Source organism: Trichoplusia ni, chromosome 1 (genome assembly GCF_003590095.1).
Source record: "Trichoplusia ni isolate ovarian cell line Hi5 chromosome 1, tn1, whole genome shotgun sequence".
Classification (NCBI taxonomy): domain Eukaryota; kingdom Metazoa; phylum Arthropoda; class Insecta; order Lepidoptera; family Noctuidae; genus Trichoplusia; species Trichoplusia ni.
In genome coordinates, this window is record NC_039478.1 from 20,857,719 (window position 1) to 20,875,675 (window position 17,957).

At 34.5% G+C, this 17,957-nt stretch overlaps 3 protein-coding genes across 4 annotated transcripts; 2 read left to right on the top strand and 1 right to left on the bottom strand.

The window, feature by feature from the left end:
• The first annotated feature begins 548 nt into the window (after positions 1-548).
• On the top strand, positions 549-7,953 carry LOC113498870. Of its 2 annotated transcripts, XM_026879029.1 has the most exons (11): positions 549-638; positions 987-1,068; positions 1,837-1,921; positions 2,267-2,471; positions 3,362-3,485; positions 3,788-3,971; positions 4,878-4,934; positions 5,774-6,038; positions 6,212-6,275; positions 6,349-7,542; positions 7,708-7,953. In XM_026879029.1, exons 1-11 carry the CDS (start codon positions 607-609, stop codon positions 7,822-7,824), a joined length of 2,409 nt encoding a protein of 802 aa, XP_026734830.1. In that variant the 5' UTR covers positions 549-606; the 3' UTR covers positions 7,825-7,953. The 2 variants fall into 2 exon arrangements, with proteins under 2 accessions (XP_026734830.1, XP_026734839.1); XM_026879038.1 differs by lacking the exon at positions 4,878-4,934.
• A 1,380-nt stretch (positions 7,954-9,333) lies between these two features.
• LOC113497473 lies at positions 9,334-11,990 on the top strand. The gene is made up of 3 exons (XM_026877071.1): positions 9,334-9,580; positions 10,993-11,073; positions 11,521-11,990. The coding sequence occupies exons 1-3, from the start codon at positions 9,503-9,505 to the stop codon at positions 11,776-11,778; spliced, it is 417 nt and encodes a 138-aa protein (XP_026732872.1). The 5' UTR covers positions 9,334-9,502; the 3' UTR covers positions 11,779-11,990.
• A 1,152-nt stretch (positions 11,991-13,142) lies between these two features.
• On the bottom strand, positions 13,143-17,832 carry LOC113498889. Its single transcript, XM_026879074.1, has 7 exons — positions 17,813-17,832; positions 16,768-17,066; positions 15,117-15,191; positions 14,744-14,791; positions 14,344-14,382; positions 13,946-14,149; positions 13,143-13,583 (listed from the first exon to the last, which is right to left on the bottom strand). Exons 2-7 carry the CDS (start codon positions 16,837-16,839, stop codon positions 13,287-13,289), a joined length of 735 nt encoding a protein of 244 aa, XP_026734875.1. The 5' UTR covers positions 16,840-17,066; positions 17,813-17,832; the 3' UTR covers positions 13,143-13,286.
• Between the last annotated feature and the right edge of the window lie 125 nt (positions 17,833-17,957).

Genomic DNA, 17,957 nt, shown 5'->3' on the forward strand with positions numbered 1-17,957 from the left:
AGCAGTTCGTCTGAAACTATCGCTATCTTCATGGGTACTGGACGGTGCGTCACAGGATTCCATCTACATATCAGACTATTGTCCGGAAATGGAGCATTGTGATGAAGGGGCTCACGTCATGTGCATGTATTATGATGAAGTGAGTTGATTGGCGAATATAAGCAAAGATATTTTAAAGTCTCAAGTCCGAAAGGGTAAAAAGGAACCCAAAATCTAAGACTCCGCTGTGTTTTCGTCGCCAGGCTGTCTATACAGTGATTAGATGGTGACTGTATGAATAGCCGCGTGGTTTTTCACCACGCCGAACTCGTAGAGCGCGACGGGTTTGATCCTCGCGTAGGACAAGCATTAGCATTAGTGTGATCCACGAATGATTGTTCTGAGTCTTGGTGTCTTTTTGTATGTGAATTGAATGTTTGTAAAACCTCCTGCGATTCATGATTAAATTCTTTTATGCTTATGGATTACTCATTCCTGTTGCAAAAAAACAAGAAGAGTTCTTGTCTGAACGAAATTATTGTTTAAAATACTTGCATTTATTATTTTCAGTCTTCCCCATTAGGACCACTTTGTCGCAACTATGAGCATACAACGATAACCCCTGAAATGATGGATTTGTTCCTCGAAATTATTAACAAGTAAGTCCAGTTCTGAATCAACAAAATGTATTCGATATTTTTTTCTTATTAAAGTGCAATATTGATCGCTTGATCAAGAAAGTTCTTAGCAGCGGCTGATGAAAAAATGGGGTCTGGAAATCCGATTGTTAAGTGAGAGTAGGTATCAATATTACTCCCTCTCAATCTTTGCAATTCAGTTAAAGACGATTTCTCGAAGACTTTTTGTTTCTTTGATCCTTGCGCCTGTGTTTTGACTGTTTTAAAATTGACTGCGATACAAGGATTAAAATCTTTAGTACATCAGTCGTTTTATAAAGATTAAAATTATATGTAGAAAATAATAAATGGTGAATATTACTGTTTTAGTGCTCGAAGCAGGGTTGCAACTGGTGTGGAAAAGGGTAATGATGGTAAGCTCTTACCTAGAGGATACGGAATCATGCGCCTGGTAAATATAGCTAACTAAATACATATATTAATTTGGTAAAACCTGCGGCTTAAGTGTAGCTGGGCTGGCCACATCTTTTTTTCGCATGTGAAATCATCAAAATGACTTCTTCCGCTTCCGTAATAGAGTGTCAGACCCCTACTGACTAAAATCCACCCATGTCCCTACTTTGCCCTTCGTGTACCACGGTAACCCTTTCGGATAATCCCGCTGGGACTGGTCACATCTGCCGAATGGCAAATGAGTTTTGGGCAAAGAACTTGACTTTTTCGCACGAAACTGGCCTCTGTTAGGCATAGAGTGAGATGGAATGAGGGAGGGGGCTCTTGCCATGCAGTGGGACACTAATGACTGATACCTGAAAAACCTGCAAATATTTGGTTTACTGTATACTTGAAATGAAACTCCTTTTACGGATTTTATCGCGGTTTAATTTTAGATTTTAGTTCCCGACGTTTCGAAACCTTTGCAGGTATCATGGTCACGGGCAGACAGTCTGCCCGTGACCATGATACCTGCATAAACCGCGATAAAATCCGTAAAAGTAGTTTCATTTCAATGTCTACCATTCGCGTAAACCTAAGAAACCACTATTACTGTATACTGTCAGTGAGGAAATAGATACTATTAGCAACATTTTTAGTCTTTTATCATGCATTGTAAACTCATTTTGTAACTATCCATTTTTTTCGCCTCACGTCCAATACAGTGTTTGTGTAAAAGTTAAGACCTCCTGCCTATATTCTATCTTCCGTTTTACTATTTCAGAAATGGGACAGAGAATTGGCCACATTTGCGCAAATATTGGCCAACCAATGCTTCTTAGGGAAGGGTGACGAGTGTCGAGCAACTAGTAAGTAGTTACATTTTGATTTACCTTTTGTAAAGAACTATTTATCCAACTAACTAATTAGGAAATGATAATTTGATAATTTCAACCCGACGTAAGCTACCTCGTTGATCAAATGTTCTCAGCCTGGGTGTTTATGTCCAAGTGACTTGTATATTTCCATGTATGCTCTCTGATATTTTTCTGTGTTGTTTTTGTATTATTTGCGCTATCTACTAAGACATACGTATATCTCTTTGCATAAGTACATATTCATAGGCATGACCTTCTTCCTCGCTTCTCTCCTTCATTCCCGTTATTTTAGCTACTAATACAAATCACACTTAAAGCATGTAAATATTTTTCCAGATCAGTTTTCTAACCCCAGCCAGAGTATCTCCATGTTGAACTTCTTCGACCATGGGTGGCTTTACTCCTCAAACGTCAATGAGACGGATGCAGGACTCACGGAGAAGAAGATCATGAACGGAATAAGACAGAGTTTAAACTCATGGGTTCCTGAAGATAAAACTGTTACTAAAGATATGATATTGAATTATCCGGGCTCTGAAGAGTAAGTGCGATCTTTGGAAACTTCATCATGCCCCCGCTTTTATCCCAATTATTATTTGGGGTTGGCGTAGCTTGTCTTCCTCTTCCATATCTTTCTATGTGACGTAATCTCACAAGAAACACTCTTTTCAGCCATATCGCTTTTTACACAATTCATCCATCGTTTCTTGGTCTTCCCCTATATCCATCCAACTCAACAAGTGTGATCTTTGGAAACAGAGTGAAATATTCTGATGCCCAATGCAATTTTCTCAGTGTGATCATTATTCTGTGTCTGAGTGTAATTTATCTATAATTGTGTATGTATTTGGAAATATATAAGTATGTTAATCATTTTTCTAGTACTCATAATACAAGCTTTGCTTAGTTTGAGACTAGATGGCGTTGTGTGAAAGTCGCGGAATATAAAAAAAACGCTGTGACTTTGTGCCTACCACCAACTCTTAAAGTAAGCTCGTTGCATGTTTGAAAAAGACAACTCTCAGTGCTGTTCAGTGGATTGTCTCCTTTCAAGTTTTACTTTACGACTTGGTACGACTTCTGCTACTCTCCCAAGAGAGATCTCTACAATCGCTGACGTCAGTTAATAAAGCTCAAAAAATTACATTTTGTTTTGTTAAACCAAATAACAGCTATTTCACGTCAAATGAAAAAAGAATCAACAAAATCGGTTCATTCAGTCGAAAAGTCATAACATTCATCCTATTTACATAAAAATACTATTTGTAAAAAATTTTTTTGGTGGACAAATTCGATTCGATTTTATGTTGTAATGTGTAGTAATATGCATGTAGTAATATGCATTTTATGTTGTAATGCTTCAACAATATCTACACAATATATAATACTATGCAATATCTAGACTTAAACTTTCTTCTTTTTGCCTTTTAGGCTTTCAGCGGTAGACAGATTGTTCTTGAATGCAGTCCGAGGTGGATCAACGCATATGGGATGTGGAATATCAGCATTCACCAGATACAATACTGCTGATAACACCAGGCAAGATGTAGTCAACGTAAGTACTTATAATTCGCAAGAAGTAAACAACCTTCGCAATCGAATTGATAACAATGCATTTATTAATAACGTCGCCGCGTCAGCTGATGATGAAAAATAGTTCTTTCCACGAAATTCCTGCTTAAGGTAGTGTTGAATCAAATTAAAAAAAAACGTGATATATTTTTTTAGTATTGATAGTAGTAAAATGCCGCAATCGTAGCATTTCGAATTCTAGTCAGGTAAATTGAGTAGACTCAAAGAAAACGCTCGGAGACGAGTCTTTATAACACTTTTTTCGCACTGAAATATTTTTTTCAGGTTCTCCAAATAATATGCAATTTCGCGGACAGTCCCCAAGTGTCGCAGCCTGTGTACATGACGGATCCCCCCATACCCGGAACAGGGTTCACAGACCAGTGTGGCTGTCCAATAGGCTACAAGGAATCAGATGGATGCCTCTGCGTAGAAGATCCAGATTCACATAACAAGATTCTTCTGCCAAGTAAGTGATATGAGATTACATTATACATTTCAGAATGCCTAGAATCTTTTTTCTTTCTTAAATACTACTCCCGCTCTAAGGAATATAATTCTTGTGTCGCGAGGGATTTCACAAACATTCAAGTCACATGCACAAAGACACCCAGACTCAGAACAAGCGTTCGTGGATCACACAAGTGCTTGGCCTATGGGGATCGAACCCGAGACACGATGCGCACAACGATGTAAGATTGGCGTGGTGACCTCTACCACTCGGCTATCCGTGAAGTCGTAGCATTACCCTTATATTACACCTAGCCTAGTTCCATTCAACAATTTTTAACGTCAAAGGAAAACACTCGAATATATGCAAATGATCGGTTAAAATCACGTAACTTTTAGAAATGAAATGTCACAACCATGAAGAGCTTTATTTACTAACGTTAACGATTGTTGATTGTTGAAATGTCATTTGGATATAGGTAACACACATTACAGCCAAAGGCTGGCTTTACCTCGCTCAGAGGATTAGCATTGCCATTCAACGTGGCAATGCTGCCAGCCTTTTGGGCACACTCCCAGCCGGCAGCGATGCCGATGAATTTTTTGATGCTTTGATTTAATAAATTTAATAATTTTTTATTTTTTGTTTTTCAACTTGTTCATATTTAACATTGTACATTGAGCCTCGTCTACCCCTTATTATATGTGTTACATTGCAAGTTTTTACTCATAAAAGATTAATTAACTCGCTATTATTACACATTTAAAAAAAAAACATAAAATTACCTTTCTCAAATTAACGTGTTAATTGATGGCTAGATAACTACTTGTAGCAGTAGAATTTAACCTAAAATGGAAGATATGTAAATTTCAGTACTGAATCTTATAAGTCCAATGCCTAAAATCATAAAGGATCATGTTACAGCTACCTCAACGGCAGCAGCGTATTTTAAACCAAGGTTGAAAAGTGAAAAATTGAAAGGTATGTAATTTTCATGGTTTTAAAGATTCCTTTGTGCTCACTGTGACATAATATTAAACAACTAACACGCTACGTCTAGTATCATACCAAGCAAAGGCACATATAACTTTGTAAAGATTAAAATAAAAGAAAAATAATACAAAAATACTGGTATACACAAACATTATTGTCGTGGGTGGGAATCGAATCCTCGACTTTGGGTATAGCAGTCTGCGCCACCACTAACCACTTTACCAAATGAGCGATCTGAATAAGTAATTTTACAACACAATTATTTTCTATGAAACTAAAATACAGCACATATCATAATATTCCACAACTTACACACAACGCCATCTAGTCTTAACTAAGCAAAACATGTAATATAAGCTCTAGGCGACTGATAAACATACTTATATATTTCTATATACATACATATTAGAGATAAATTACACCTAGATACAGAACAAATGATCGTGCTCATCACATAAACATTTGTCCTGGGTGGGAATTGAACCCACAACCTAAGGTATAGCACTAACCACTAGAATAACAGGCCAGTCAGATTAAGACGTGTGTATAAGGAAATCTTCTTAAGGCAAACATCTTAATAATAACCATAAAGAGACCATTAATGTAAAAGACAAAGCTAACAATGGTAAACGTTTTAAAAATACGACGATATTAATACACTTTTACACTAGATATGATAGCAAGTCTACAAGTTTAGCAAGAACCTACGAAAGTAAAACTTGCAGTTTTAGAAGAAAAACAGTATACTACACATCTAAGAGCGACGTTTCAAACACAATATGGTAAAAATAATTAAATTTTAATAATACTTTACGTAACATCACCAGATATAGACGATGACGAGAAAGCAACATTGTTCACCGAGAAGCCTGCAGCATTGCTCAAAGATGACCACACTCACGCAACAAAAGCTGAAAAGGCCGAACACTTCAAAGCACACGAATATAAATACAAACCAGTACAAACAAGATTCGTGAAGAAGAAATCAGAAGAGAAAAAACAAGTTGCTTTTCTGCCAATTTTCAAAATCGAACCGGCTCCGAGTGAGCTGGTAGAAAGAACTTATAATAACGCTCTACCGCCCATACTGAGGTAAGGAACAACTCACAACTAAGTATTATGGTAATCGGTATACTCATTACGAACTTTACTGTGAATAGAATAGAGTTCATTTTACTCAACTATGTCGTTAGCTCACAGCAGAATAGTCAATTACTCCTGTTATTCTTTAGTGGCCTACCATTAATATTAACACATGTTTTCAGATATGACAATTTAACTTTCATACCGAGAAACGAAGGTGGAGAAAATTCCAACGAAAAACATGAGGTAATTTACTTAACTTGTATTGTTAAACCGTCCTGGATCTCCTGCAAATGATTTATCACTAATTTATTTACAGAAAGTGAAATCGAAATCTTCTAAGAAATATTCAAAGAATCGCTTTTATTACGTCAAAAATCAGGATTCAAACAAAGTTGATGATGAAGAGGTGAGTGTAGTTCGCCGCTCTCTTGGGAAACAGCTAAAACAAGATGAATCTGATGAAAATAGCTTCGAAGCAACAGACAAACACAAAACTTTTAATACAGACGACAATACTGATGAAGACTCTGAACAGTATCCACGTCGAAGAAATGAATATAACAGCGACAAAGTTAGGATAAATCCTATAAAACACTTAACCGACGATAATTTAATGAGCCTGCTTGACATCCTAGAACGTAAAGTTAGTAATATTGATATGGATTACAAAGCAAAAGAAATATTCGATGCTAAAATGAGAAAAATCTATAAAAACGTATGGAACAAACATAAACAAATGCAGCGAGCGAAACGATTGCCGCAACTTAAACAAAAACCAGGTGCTCTTGACATAGAAGACGAATTTAGAGAACTAAAGAATTTACTGAAACTTAAATCTGAACATATTTTTGATCATGAACATTTTCATAATACGCGAAGATTTGGTGGTAATGACAATAGGGTTAAGAATGAAAATAAGGTTATAAAATTCAGTAGAGAAAATAATCACATACAAGAACAGCATAAAAAGAAGATTGACACGTCACGCAATGACATGATAGACGACAAGTTACTTGAGATTCTAAGTCATAAATATAATCAATTGGTATCCGATAGCGACTTGAAGTTAAACGGTGAAATAAACGGTAGACAAACATACATGGATCGACAGCTAAAAGACATTCACAGTCATAAATCGGATGCCGCGATTCTTACTAATGACTTCGAACACATTGATGACTACGATGAAGAAAATGATTCTGATAATATACCTATTCCAAGAAACCAAGAAACGTTTAACAAGTATGACAGAAGAAGTGATACCGAAGCGTCCGAAACTAATGACAGGAAGGTTGTTAAGTTCAATCATTTGAATGACCTTAGTGATGGAGAGTATTCTCAGAAAGTTTTGCATACACCAAAATTAGTGAAAGATAATATAATTGAGGATAGGCATGAAAGCGTCACTCATAGAGCCAATAAAAAGAGAACTCCGGCACGAAAAAGATTCTCGTATTTTGAAGAACCCGAAGAAACTCAAGATACTCGGCCTTTCAGAAGAATTAGTGATGTAAGTTGTTAAGTCTCATTTATTTCTTTCAGCATTTAACAATTTTTACTTACTCACGCACAGGTACTTATCGAGATCACCCGACTACTTCTATTTGTACTTTGAAATAGGAATCACCCTCATGATAAAAGCATCTTAATAATATATAATTCAATTTATTTACAGTACAACTTTGAACGACCGCATCGAAGACTACAATTCAACCAAATAAATACGCCATGGAAGGCCAAAATTCAAAGGATAACAAACCCTTACTTTTTGAGCGATAGAGCTACGTACTGAGGTCTAAATTTGAAAAATAAACCGTTGAACAAGTCAAAACGCTGTCGCAAATTGCCATTACCACTCACACAGCCAAGTGATAGTGTAAAATGTATTTTTAAGTTAACAATTTTGTTTGACAATAACATCATTATTTTGCTGAATCCTAAATATTCAGTCTATATTATATCTGGTTTTGGCAACTAGTGACAAAATTACGATGAAAATATTTTGAATGGAGATTCGGTCAAAATTCTTTAGCTGTAGCCCAATCCATCGACATATTCTACAAAATATTTGTACCGGCAGTAGTACGTCAACAGATTATAGTTTCGAATCCAAAATAGGCATCGAATAAAAATGTACTAGTATTAGGTAAATACTTAAATACTGTGTGAAATAATTAGTTAGTAAATTTTTATACTTAGAGTTAACATAAGTGTGTATTTTTAAGCACAATACAATTTTATTAAGAAGAAAATGTTAGTTTATAAAGTGAAAGTATCTTTTGTACATTTTCAATAAAGTTTTTCATGTAAGTTTTTATTTATTTTTAAAGCCCAAGCTTGGCAAAGGTCTGTTACAACCAACGTAGACAAAATGATTGTTTAATGACTTTTAAATGGTATGTGCTTGTTTCGGACTCCTGAGGAGCTATGTGACTTAATTGATAGCTTGACGTTGGCATAGCCACGTAAACCTCCAATTTAAAGGGTTGGTTCAAATCCCGACGCACCCCAATAGTCGAGTTGAAGTCACTACGGTTAACCCAGTATGCTTGAAGTGTTGCGAGTTCGATCCCAGGGTAGGACAAGCGATTGAGGGATCATGATGAATGGTTGTCTATATACATTTATGGTTTATGAAATGCCCTCGACACAAGGATTAAAATTAGTTGAGCGGCAATAGAACATAATCTCTGAAAATGTCAAATATTTAAGTACTGCAACCACTCACAATGAGATACAGCCTGTAATCTTATATCCAGACAGGATAGCCTCAGAAATAAGGTTTCCTTTTCATCCGTTTTGTATGGATCCCTAAAACTTATAATACTAGCCTACATATGAGTTACTGAATTACGAGGAAGTCAAAAGCAACCCTCTTTTTATCTTTCTGAACCGCTTCTTGGTTGACTGGTAGAGAATTCCTCTGGCATTAAGTCCACCATTGTCGTTCTTTGTTTAAGAAGTATAAATAAATAAATAAATTACGAATCAGCTTTTTACGTTATTATAATCATCATTCATATACTTATAATGTTAAAGGAAAATGTGTTACGGAAACGTCTACCACACATCGATCTTTAAAAGTTCATGAAATTCATAAAATCGCGGACCGGATTTGAAGACTTTAATGAATAACAACCATAGTTTTGAAATAGTTCAATTGATTTCATCAACGTTTTTAAAATTCTAGATCAGTAGAGCAATAGAAACAACCCATAAAACTCGGTTCCCAATCCAAGTGCAAACCAAAAAGTCTATACAAAGTCATCTCGAACGATAAATTTCACTAAAAACGGAAAAATAAACGACCAAGTACTGCCATGTCAATTGTACTTTATCGGCGAAAAGAAAACAAAATGGATGCCTTTTGTAAACACCGCACAAGTCCAATAAGAATGAGTCGAATCCGCAGAATGGAAGTCGATCGAAAAACAAGTGATCGTCAGTACAATATTTAAATTTTTTATCAAATGGCGGGCTCTTTGAGATTTTCAATATTTTTATGTTCATTTGTTTTTGTGTTTTCTAAGGAGCCCCATTCTAAACTGGTAAGTTATTATTGCTGATTTTGCTGTCTTTAAGAAAAATTTATACTAACAATCTGCTCCTCAATTCAAGTCATTAAATACTATATCAGCGTTATTATTAATTACAAATTCATGTATTTGGAAAACATAGATTGATTATCAATTCATTTCTCAAAGAAACTCTAACAAATGCAAATACATTTTCAAATTATTTTCTTGTACCTTAATTAGATAAAAAAAAATTGAGAATAGGTTCCTGGTATCGCACTTTACACATTGTTTTTCATGTCAATAGTTAAACTATTCACATGAAAACAAAATGCTTTGACTATTATTTATTTATTTATTCAATTATTACAGGTACATGTTACACTTATGACATAGTACAGTGTCTCACAAAACATTTCCTAACATCCGACACTACCTCAATTGTTACAGAAAATAATCCTCTAATTAAATCCTTATTCTTTTCAAATCTTGAAACAGCACATTTCTCACAAAACTGTATACACTAGCTTATCATAAGCACTAAAAAACCATTATACAGATTTTGTCACCTTCAGACAAACATTTCCCTTAAAGTTTCCATCTCTACAAGAGGCTTTAATTATTTTCTAAACAAGGTGTTCCTGTTATTATGATTCCAAATATTTAATTAGTTCGTGTCACAAGTGTTAATTTGTCTTACGGTTCGAATAATACGAAATCTGTTAGGTTAAAGGAAATTAGATATCTCGCTACGAATAATTTTGTACTGAAAATGCTAAAATTTTTAGAAGTATGTAAAATCTTTCTCTTTTGGCTAAATAGAAGAAAAAGAAGCTATTGTACTAAATCTGAAAATGTAAATCTGTGTCGTCAGACAAAATATTGAAAACGTGTTTTTCATTTTATCACACCATTTAAAAGTAAAGAAGTATTAAGATAATGAAATGTCTTGTAGTGAAGGCTAGTAACATCACTTGCTAGTGAAAATCGTACTGGTAACTGACGTCACGAGATTTTGAATCACTGTATCCCCTTCATTTTTTGTTTACGAGTTGAAAGAAATACCTGTGCATTAATTTTTAGGTATGTCTGATGGACTAAACTGTTATTTTTTTCATACAATATTCATTCATAATTACGATTATTTTGTATACAGATTATACGAGATTTTAGATTATATTGAGAGTTCAGCGTCTCTATTTAGGGTATCGGCACTATTTAGAGTAATATTATTGCAATTGTGAAAGAGATGGCGCTCTAGGCTATGTAGTGCGCGCTCCACGCTGACACCTACAACATATTACTTCAAAACCTGGTGGGACAAGCTTCCAGGATAAGAAAATATTGTTATATTAATTTAGATTTAGAGTTTCTTCAATTTCAAATGGCAAGGAAAAAGATGTTCGAACTCAAATATATCATTTTTATAATTATTTCATCATCAGAATTTGGAGTATAAGGACCGAGATCCCAAAGGCTTTATGAACCTGTTCAATAATGAAGAGCCCTTTACGGAGAATGACAGGGTAATGTATACACTTTATGAATTTAAAAAAGTCTAGTTGCACCACATGAAGCAATAGAAATCTAAAAATCTAAAGCAGGGCTGTTTCTATTGTAAAAGTGAAACAGCGTACTTCACTGCTCTTAGCAGCGTCTTATTGGTGGTGGGATCCTTTTTCCACCAGCTCCAGTTGGTTCTCGTTCGTTGGCTGGTTTTGGGGCATCCTGACGCCTTTTACAGACGCTGATGCCTCCTACCTGATGGTGATTGTGCTGATAGCACCCATTGAGTAGTAGTACCTTCAACAGCACTAATGAGAAAACCAATGTACGTTATTCTGTCTACTGTCTACTTGATTTTAGACCTGTGTTGGTAGACCAACACAGGTCTAAAATCAAGTAAAAGATAAGCTTCACAATATAAATTGATTTAAAAATGAACCCAGAAAATTAATCCAAAATTGTTACAGTTCGCTCGTCATGTTAAAGCAGTAACGGAGACTGTGCTGGAGCATCTACTGAACGAGATAAAAGAACAATACTTCAGCGCCAACTACAACTCGAACAGCCCGATCCCAAGGCTGATACGAAACCTAAACAAAGAGCTGAAAAGAAACGAGAGAAACAAACTAATGAAAGAGAAGGAGAAGAGAAAGAACGCAAGCAAGAAGAAGAATAAGATGGGCAAGAGGAAACAGAAACTGACGACCGCCAGAACGACCTATTAAATAAAAATAGAGATTTAGTAGTTTTATAATTTATTACCGATGTTCTGAGTGATTTAGATAAATACATTTATGAAAACTATCGTGTATTTATTGTACCTTCAATTTTAGGATGATATTGATCGTAGCTTATAGCTCGACCAAGAATAAAAAATAATATTTCTACTACCTCTTCAATTTCTAGTAGCCCACTATATCTTGTTCAAGATTTTTTTTTTTTTACTTTGTGCAGCTCAGATTGTTGATTTTAATGCTCATAATGTAAAAAATGGTAATAAATCCTTTTCTTGGTACCGTATTTTCTATTTACTTTACAGCGGAAAATCTGGTACCATAATGAAATTTCATCTCAATTATAGTGCAGAAAATTTCAAGACATATGTACTTAAAGATTCCCATTTCAATCTCTATTTTTTCATCCTATTTCATTTTTAAGTAATTTATAATATTTTGTAATTGACGTTGTTTTTTTCTGATTGTTTTTGAACTTAATTATATTTTGTTTTCTTTTTGTATTTTTCATACTTTTATAGGTTTAGTTCGAATCCCCTCATCAAAACTAGAATTCAATTAGGTAATACAAAAACCAGGCAGGTGTAATTTAACATCCATTGTTGTCAAAAATTGTTATACATTGAACTTGATAGCCACCTGTACTTAAGAGCATGAATAACTCAACCATATTTTAGTTGGTTACGATGTTCAAGTTACAAACTCTCTTTAGGTTTTTTTGTGACTAACGCCTCTTTGGCAGATCATAAACATGAACTCTCTCATGCTTCGTGTTAGATAGCTACTGATAAATATTTGTTTCATTTAGAACCTGTATGAAATTATGCACATACGTAAAATATTATCGATCTCTGCCAAATTACAGCAACTACGTTTCCCTGTGAAGATGTCAAGATATCTTATTACTTAAACAGGAGCGGCAGGCCGTGCTTTAAATAACGAAAGCATTCTGTTTCACTGTTCATTTTGATCTCAGAGATTAAATATTTATGTTCTAAATGATGATGAGCGTTGTTGGTGATCAATGAGACCTGAACAAAATGAACTAAATAGTGCGTTGACCTGTCAAGTCAAAGGAAATAAGCCTACTTATTAAAATTTTCTAAATCGGTTATTATGATATGACAGAGTTTATACACAGATAAGGTGGGGAAAATATAATGGCTTATTGACTCATATAATAGAGACAGATAGAGGCTCGAAGAAGCAGAGGAAGATCAATTAGGAGTTATATATACCAACTGAAGGATCGGCAGAAGTGAGAACTTATATAAGGAAGTAAAAGCAATGCATCTAAACTTTGATGGATTGATTGAAATCGGTGAGGCAACCAACATATCTGGAATGAATTTTTTTTTCAAGTGCGTGTTTCGAAAAACAGTGGACGATTTGAAAACTGCCCCCAGATTGTACATGAACTTTGAAAAAGCAAAAATGACTACATTTGAAATGTCGAAAAGAAATAAACGAGACAACAATTTAAACTACTTATAAATACTTTATTCATTCATTTTGATATGTACTATGATGTCAACTGGTTTTCCTCGTCTTGTGCTTTCATCAGAATTAGCTGTTGAATTTGCCTCTTTGAAAGTAGTTTTTACAAATCTTCTTTTATTAACTTTCTTCTTACGTTCCTTTTTATATTTACTTCTAAATTCTGCGAGATCTTTTTCGACACTCGCTTCTGTAGTTGTCCTGGTGGTCTCATGACCTCTGTTTTTTCTTTTGCGTTTCTTTATTCGCTTCTTTTTGTGTTTCGAAGTTTCAGGCTTCGGTGTTTCGTTTTGAGAGTTCTGAAAGTCAAAGATTTTTAGATTAGTTTTGAAAATCTTGTAAAACATTTAATACTCTAACCATTTGTAAATCTTTGGGGGCTAAATCGGAGTCTAAAGATTTGAATGCATTTAACGATGAAATAAAATTTATAATTAATGAATCGTTATAGTCTTTATAGCCCTCTTAAATCTTTACATAATCCCATATACTGCCCATTTCTATTTAAACTGTTTATTTTTCGATTACTGACACAATTCTCAACACAAGCATCATCGTATTAATTGTAATTTTGTTGACAAATAATACTATTAACGCCTTTTACTTCTTCTTTTATTATTACTATAATCCCACTATGCTTTCCCGTCCCCATTCAACTTACTTTTTCCTCAGTGACGTCACTAGTATCATGGTCTACCGAACTCATATCTGCCCAGTTTGATTCCGATGCCGCCTGATTAATTTTGACGCGTTTCTTGGAAGGTAACATATCTATGTCAAATTGTTGTTCCGCTAGTCTTCTAGGTATTTTTATAATGTCCTCTGCAGTCTTTTTAATATTTTGAAATACATCGTGCATCATGCCCTACAAAATGTATTTAGATTTTCTATTCTATTTTGGATTGTGAATTTAATTTCATTCAAAATTCAGAACAAATATATTTAAATCTTTATATTGGTATTACTGAATCAGATGACGTTTTAATTATTTTTCTAATTGTTTCAAACAAAAAGATTATATATGTAATCTTGATTGTTTCAACCAATAAATAAACTTACCCTATCCACGTCCACTGTTGGACTGGATGACCTTTTGATCTACAAAACTAACAAATCAGTAAAAAGGTCTCATAAAATTAATTCTAAAATAGCAACGAGAGCATTTAACTTTATTTAATTCATTATTATAATCATAGAAGTTAGCAGTGTTAATTAGAACACAAACACCATTACTTTGAGAAATAAATCGTGACTTCAAAAACACAAAAACCATGCTAATTAGTAGAACGTTAGCCACCATTTAAACACAACTTGTAGTTTTATTAGCATTGAAGCGCGCAACAAGCTTAAGCGATTCAGCGGTAACATACGCCGTTGTTTTTTATACTCCAGTAATATTAACTGTTTTTGTATAAACATCTTTATCAAGACCATGTCTTCCGAATCAATGGGGACTTACTTCATCAGAGCATTCACTGGCATCGTATTGTGTTTCGTCGTTTGGGAACTGTTGATTAAGGACTATATGATAATTTCCTATAGAGTTTTGGTTTATTGGTCGTTACGATAATTTCTTGGGCAATCTTCGAATCTTTAGGGACCGCTGCTGTATCACTCCCTACACCAATGTAGGCAAGGACAGCCTTTTTTGCTTTACTAAGACATTTGCACACTCTTTCCTACAACACGAGTTTAGGTTTATTCAGAGATCTTTTTAGTTTAATAAAATCTTTATTTTTAAGTCAGTAGGTTTCATATCGAGGCGCTTTATACATGGTTGGGTGATTTCTTCTGGTAGGTATTGCTAGAAAATAATCTCTTATTTTGTTTACCTGTACGTTTATCTTTTTTTCTATGCCGCTGAACCAATTGCTGACTGAAAATGACGAATCTTTCTCAGCTTCCACCTGTAAGGAGTGTTATATATGAAACGTGTTTACAAATTTTCAACAATTGGTAAGGCTGTTGATACCTAACTAGTAACTACTCATTGAACTTGTTACGAAACTATTTGATTTTTCGTAAGTTACTTATCATTAATTCTTTATGCGGTTATCTAAATAATCTTGTTTGACAGTCTGCTTGTATATCCTTCTAATATGATAAACGCGAAAGTGAAAGATGTTTGTTTGTTCCTCTTTCACGCAAAAATCACTAAACGGATTTAGACAAAACTTGAAACACTGATAGTTTATAACAAGGATTGACTCATAGGATAGTTATTATCTCAATTTTATGTTCCCGTGGGATTTGTAGCGGGCGGGCCCGCGGGCAATAGCTAGTTTGAAATATTCCAGTATTTTATGGGCAGATTTTGACTGCTTTCTCTGACTACGAAATTTTAAAGTGAAATAAAGTAACTGTATTAATGAAATAATTGCACGATATTTGCCGATATCAATTGTACCTATACTCAAGAATCAACAGCGTAGTTCACTTCAATGGGCCTACTGCTTTGTCTTGAAGTAATATGATTAAAGTTGTAGAAGCAAGACAACATGCTACAAGGTGAATAGCTGCGTCTCTTTCCACAACTACTAGTATTACTTAAAGAGGCGATTTACCCTCTAAACTGTTTAAATCATTGTCGTTCAATATTATATTTTGAACTTTTTAATACAAGCCACATGTAAACAGAAAAAAAAACAACAAAAACACATAGAAAATGCAAAATTAAAACAGTAGGTAAAGATTCTACGATTTTACAGTAGTTCTAAATATCTCTATATTATACTAACTGTTACCCGCGATTTTGTCCGCGTGGTTAGTAGATATAAGTTATGATTTATACCAGCCCTGTTTTTTCCACATTTTTAATTGTATCTTCACTTCTATTAGTCGCAGCGTAATGGTTTATAGCTTAAAACCTTCCTCAATGAATGGTCTATTCAACCCCAGAATTTTTCAATTTGAACTAGTAATTTCTGAGATTAGCGCGTTCAAACAAACAAACTTTTCAGCGTTATATATTAGTATATATGTACATTACAGACGAATATATATTTCAGCATGTCTCAATTATTGAACTGAACAAAACTTAACCTGCATGAGTTTAGTATTGATAGTTTTGAAACAATTTGAAAACATGAATTGGTTTATTATCAAAATATTAGGTACCTGCGCACGCGCAATAATATTGACAGAAATTTTGACAATCATGATGGCTGTGCAATATTTTTCAAAACTTTATTAACTTTGTGTGTCAAATATTATTGTGTGTTTCAAATACATAGGTGTAGCGAAAATTAAAACATCTAAAAACCCAAGTTTTTAAATGGCACTCCATTCAAATTGTATCAAAATCGATCTAGCCGTTTTATAGTTGTAAATTTGTCATCCGGTTTGAAGTTACACAGAAAAGTTTCAGCCTGCTAGCTTATCGGGAAGTGCCATAAAATTGAGTTGCAATAATCCAACCGGAACGACAAACAAACAAGAAAAGTGAGTGTATAAAAACGTAGGAACATAACAAAATCTACGAACCTCTGTCACAAATTGATACTGTATTAAAACGGCAAATATGAATGCTTGAAATATGACTAAACACAAATTCATTGTCGACGTATGTCCGTGCTTCTGGCACTGGTTTGAAAGCAACACTGACTTATCAATGTTTTGATTTTCTACTCTTATGAGCTCCTCGAACAATACCAGGCCGAACAGTACACTTGAGCCGAAATTTGCTTCAATTCGTTTCACTTCAATTTTCAAGTTTTCACCAGGCAAATTTTCTATCCTCTTAAAATGCTTTGATTTGATGATTTTAAATAGACTCTGTGAAACTGAAATAATTGTTATTGTTATAATTAAGTGGTTTTTGGTTTTCTATTGCAGAAATCGAGACAAACCTCTGAAGGTGTTTAACTACTTTTTTAAATAAGTTTGTTGCTGCTGTGGAAGAAATCAGACCACTACACGGGATATAGCGTCGCCAATCTGTAAGCACCTTGCTTTAAGGGGAAGAACTGTATAATACCAGCCTGTATACGTCCACTGCTGGGCACAAGCCTCTTTCGGTAAAGGAAAGATCACCACGCTAGCTCACTGCTTGTTGGCGATTTTAGATTCCACTATTTTCAATCCAGGTTTCCTCACGATGTTTTATTTCAGCGCAGTGGTGTTTTAATGACAATGATTTTTGAAATAAATATATTTGATAGTATGCCTGCGCTGGGATTGAACCTGCACCTCGCGAAGTCAAGTCCATGCGCAGATCCGCAAGGCCACCACGACTTCAACAACAGTATATTTGATATTCCTTCTTTATATTCTCGTATTATACGATAGAACAAATTCAACTTACAATCTTTGTCACTCTTGGGATCGAAAATATGATTAGGTAACAAGTTAGGAATAAAATTAAAAAAAGTCTAATCAATGAGAATACGAAACGATGATCAATGCAAGTGCCCATCAAGAGCTATTTACGAAATAAAACTATGTAATCATTTTATTACTGTAGTAACGACATCTCAGAAACTGTAAAATTTCGTTCCATCATTATTTTTTAATTACTTGTTCAATTTACAACGTGTGTAGAATAATTCGCTTTAGGGCAGGTTCACTTTTTTCAAGAATTCCATTATAGGTCCTCCTATACCGTTAGACTGAGGCTCTAAACTGCAAATTTGTAGTTCGGAAGCAGTTGAAATGCGGTGCGTCTGTTTAGAACC